Below are 3,434 nucleotides of genomic sequence, written 5' to 3' on the forward strand. Positions count from 1 at the left end.
TCCAGCAGTAAACATACATAATTTTGCAATGATAACATCTGCATATAGTTAAACCACCAAACAGACGATTAGTTCAGGAAAATATAAGGCTCCCAAAGGAACCTTAGTATAATATGACTTGCAAATACAAACAAAATAAACACATTAATAACTTATGTGCAAGATAGGATTTGTACACATAATTGTGATTTTTTTTTTCTTTTATTAAAAAAGAATTAAAAAATGTTTATCATACAAACAATTGTCCGACACTTTTAAGAGTTATGTAGAAGGCAATAATAACAAGACCAAAATTACTCCTTTATGTCCCCCACTGCCCAGTGTGAACACATCAATTAGTCCGATAAGCCTTCCGCTTGGGATGTCTATTTGCTTATTACTTAGTGTCTTTCCGCATGTGTAAATCTGCTTTTTCAAAACGCGTGGAGTAAATAGGCATAACTTTTGAAGGATTTCGAGATTAATTAAGTTGATTTGTATGCATTTTTTTCCGAAATTCATATAATAAACATTGGTATTTAAGGTACTTATATTTAAACTGAAACAGTTGAAGGCTGGTTGTTGTGTGTAAAGTTCTGTCTAAAAGAGTAACGGCGCCATGTTTGCTTGCATATTTTTTGAAGAAGACAAAAGTCTTAGTGTTGTCAATGAATGTGACAAGAGTTTAGAAATGCTACATAGTTTTAAGTCGAATGAAAGTGTTCGGATGAAATGGGGAAGAAAAATATACAATGGAACTATCGTCAACGTTTCTGGTGAGTAGATTTTTGTTAATATTTTCAAAATTAAATTACTGTAGTCTATGATTGGTGGGGACACGTAACATGTTACGTTGAATGAACTAGAATAAAGTTATAGGAAGTAATTAGAACTCAGGTTAAATGTAAGAAAATGTTAGGAGAGATTTCATAGGACGGATTATCATCATTGTTCACATACTTTCAGTGATGTTGTAAACATTATCTTGTCAGGTGACAAAAAATTGAATTTCCCGCTGTCCGCAAGCGCATGCGTGAAGGTAAACCAAAAATGCAGTTTCTAAATATTCTAGTTTTCAGAATAATATTTGATCTAGATCTAAATATATATATATATATTTAATTGAATTGCAATGTTTTTTCTTTCAATTTATTTATCATGGGAGATTTAATTAAGATATATCGTCACTCTTCTATGCGGAGGTAAAGATAGATAATTACAAATGGCTGCGCCTACAGTACTGTGCCGTGTTTTTTGCGCTCTTCAACATAAGCTGTAAAATACAAATAGCATAGAAAACTGTCAATTTTCCTAAGGTTATAAAACAGATGTTAGATAACTATGGTATATTCAATGTCCACGTTCACAGTCCCTCGTCCTTATGTCACGGTAAATCAAAATATTTTTTCAAGTTTCGTACCCAATATATAACGTACCACTTTTCGAGACTGTGCAACATGGTAATGCCAAATGGCCTTGTATTTTATATCATGAGATTCGGGTGCTTCCTGTTTTATTGCCTTTTGATATTAACGGTTGAATTGTTCCTTTAGATTTAATAATGTCCAATAAATAAACAAGATCACAAATTTTATCATCAGAGATATTTATTTTACGCCTCCTCAGTGGAAGAAATAGTTTGGGAGAGATCTAATGAAATTTAGCACCATGATAAGGTTTCTTTTATCTATTTTTATTTTGCTTGCCTGTTTGAAATCATGGTGTGTGTACGCCCCAGTACAACACATTACACAAGCAGTCACTTGATATTTTAATGACAAATAATTATTGTTACTTTGTATTATAAATAATAAAAGGAAGTGCCTAGTCGAACGGGCTCATAGTCGGTGTACTGTGGCTAGCCTAATCTTGTAGTCATACGATAGTCACTTTGTATTTTCACACACAGTTTAATTATTAAGAATTTTTATGAACTGTTCTACTGTTTTTGATAATTAAAGTTTTCATGGTATTGATATTAAATTCAATAAAATCTTCTTTGCAAGTTTGCATATTCATTATTGTTTTGAGGTTTTTTATTTTAAAAATGGGACCCCTGAACATTGCAGATCGGACAGTAGACCGATAATGTTATACAAGATATATCATAACCTAGTTGCAATTAATCTCCAACCATATGTTCAAGCCCCACATAGATTAACCAGACATATGCACCCCTTATCCTAACGTCAAATACAGGTATCCTCCGACTACCATAAGTATTCTTTATTCCCTAATGTTAAGCACTATAGTATGGAATAAACTATGGAATAGGGGAATAGTCAATGAACTGTGTTAGAATTTTTAATAAAGGATAGATGACATAAACTTTTTTCAGATATATTTCTTTAAACATGTCACCAAAATAATTGTATAAAATTCTCAATGCAGATAATGAAGAACAACTTCAGAAGTTTGCTTCCAAAGCTTACAAAGCAGTTTTAGAAGGACTATCGTCAGATACAAACAAAGAAGAAATCGTTCAATTATTGATGAACTTTGAAATAAAGAAGACATCTGGTAAAAGACAGCATGTTATTTCCGACAAACTGAAAGAAAGTAAGGAGCAAGAACAAGAACTAAGCCCAAAAAAGAAAAAGATAGAAGGTAAAAAATCCCAGAAGACCCTAAAGTCAAAAAACACAGCTCTAAATGTTGAATGTCCACAACAGACACAACAGGATGCCTCTGAGGGAGTAACAATTGGTCAAAGAGAGACTGACATTCCTGTCAGTAATCTGTTATGTCAGTTTACTAGTGCTGACCTTCACGTTCCTGTCACTTCAATTCCATGTGATAAGCCTGCTGTTTGCAACAAAGTAACATATACTTCTACAACTTTGGAATCTGGTTTGCCTGTTGCATGGCCCCAACAATTGAACCCTTCAGATACTTCTCCAGCAACATGTATATTGACTCCTTCCACATCTTCTATTGTGCTGGAATCACAAAAACCAGTAATCCAGCAACCTCAGCAAGCCCAGGCAAACCTTTATACAGAGTCTGTGAGGCTGTACAGACAAGCAGTAGACACACTAGAAGAAAATGACTCTAGAGAAGGTAACACTGCTTAGTTATATGAGCCGTGTCATGACAAAACCAACATAATGCGTTTGCGACCAGCATTGATCAAGACCAGCCTGCGCATCCGCGCAGTCTGATCAGGATCCATGCTGTTCGCTATCAGTTTCTATACTTGTAATAGTGTTGGTAACGAACAGCATGGATTCTGATAAGACTGCGCGGATGCGCAGGCTGGTCTAGATCCATGCTGGTCGCAAACCCATTATGTTGGTTTTGTCATGACAGTCGGCTCATATGCTATTATGTCTATCTGCTTATGGTCATAACTCAAATACAATTAAAACTAATTTACAATTATCATGCTTTGGTATGCATGCTTCTTATAATGACCAGAAGTGCAGTGCACAAGAACCGGTATTCTGCACTTCTTA

At 34.5% G+C, this 3,434-nt stretch overlaps 1 protein-coding gene across 1 annotated transcript; it reads left to right on the plus strand.

Annotated features, from left to right (window-relative positions):
- The first annotated feature begins 598 nt into the window (after nt 1-598).
- Nucleotides 599-3,053, plus strand: LOC132744786 (uncharacterized). The gene is made up of 2 exons (XM_060733566.1): nt 599-755; nt 2,371-3,053. The coding sequence occupies exons 1-2, from the start codon at nt 599-601 to the stop codon at nt 3,051-3,053; spliced, it is 840 nt and encodes a 279-aa protein (XP_060589549.1).
- The last annotated feature ends 381 nt before the right edge of the window (nt 3,054-3,434 follow it).

The sequence above is a fragment of the Ruditapes philippinarum genome, unplaced genomic scaffold (genome assembly GCF_026571515.1).
Source record: "Ruditapes philippinarum isolate M1 unplaced genomic scaffold, ASM2657151v2 ctg21255_1_1_1_1, whole genome shotgun sequence".
In the NCBI taxonomy this organism is placed as follows: Eukaryota; Metazoa; Mollusca; class Bivalvia; order Venerida; family Veneridae; genus Ruditapes; species Ruditapes philippinarum.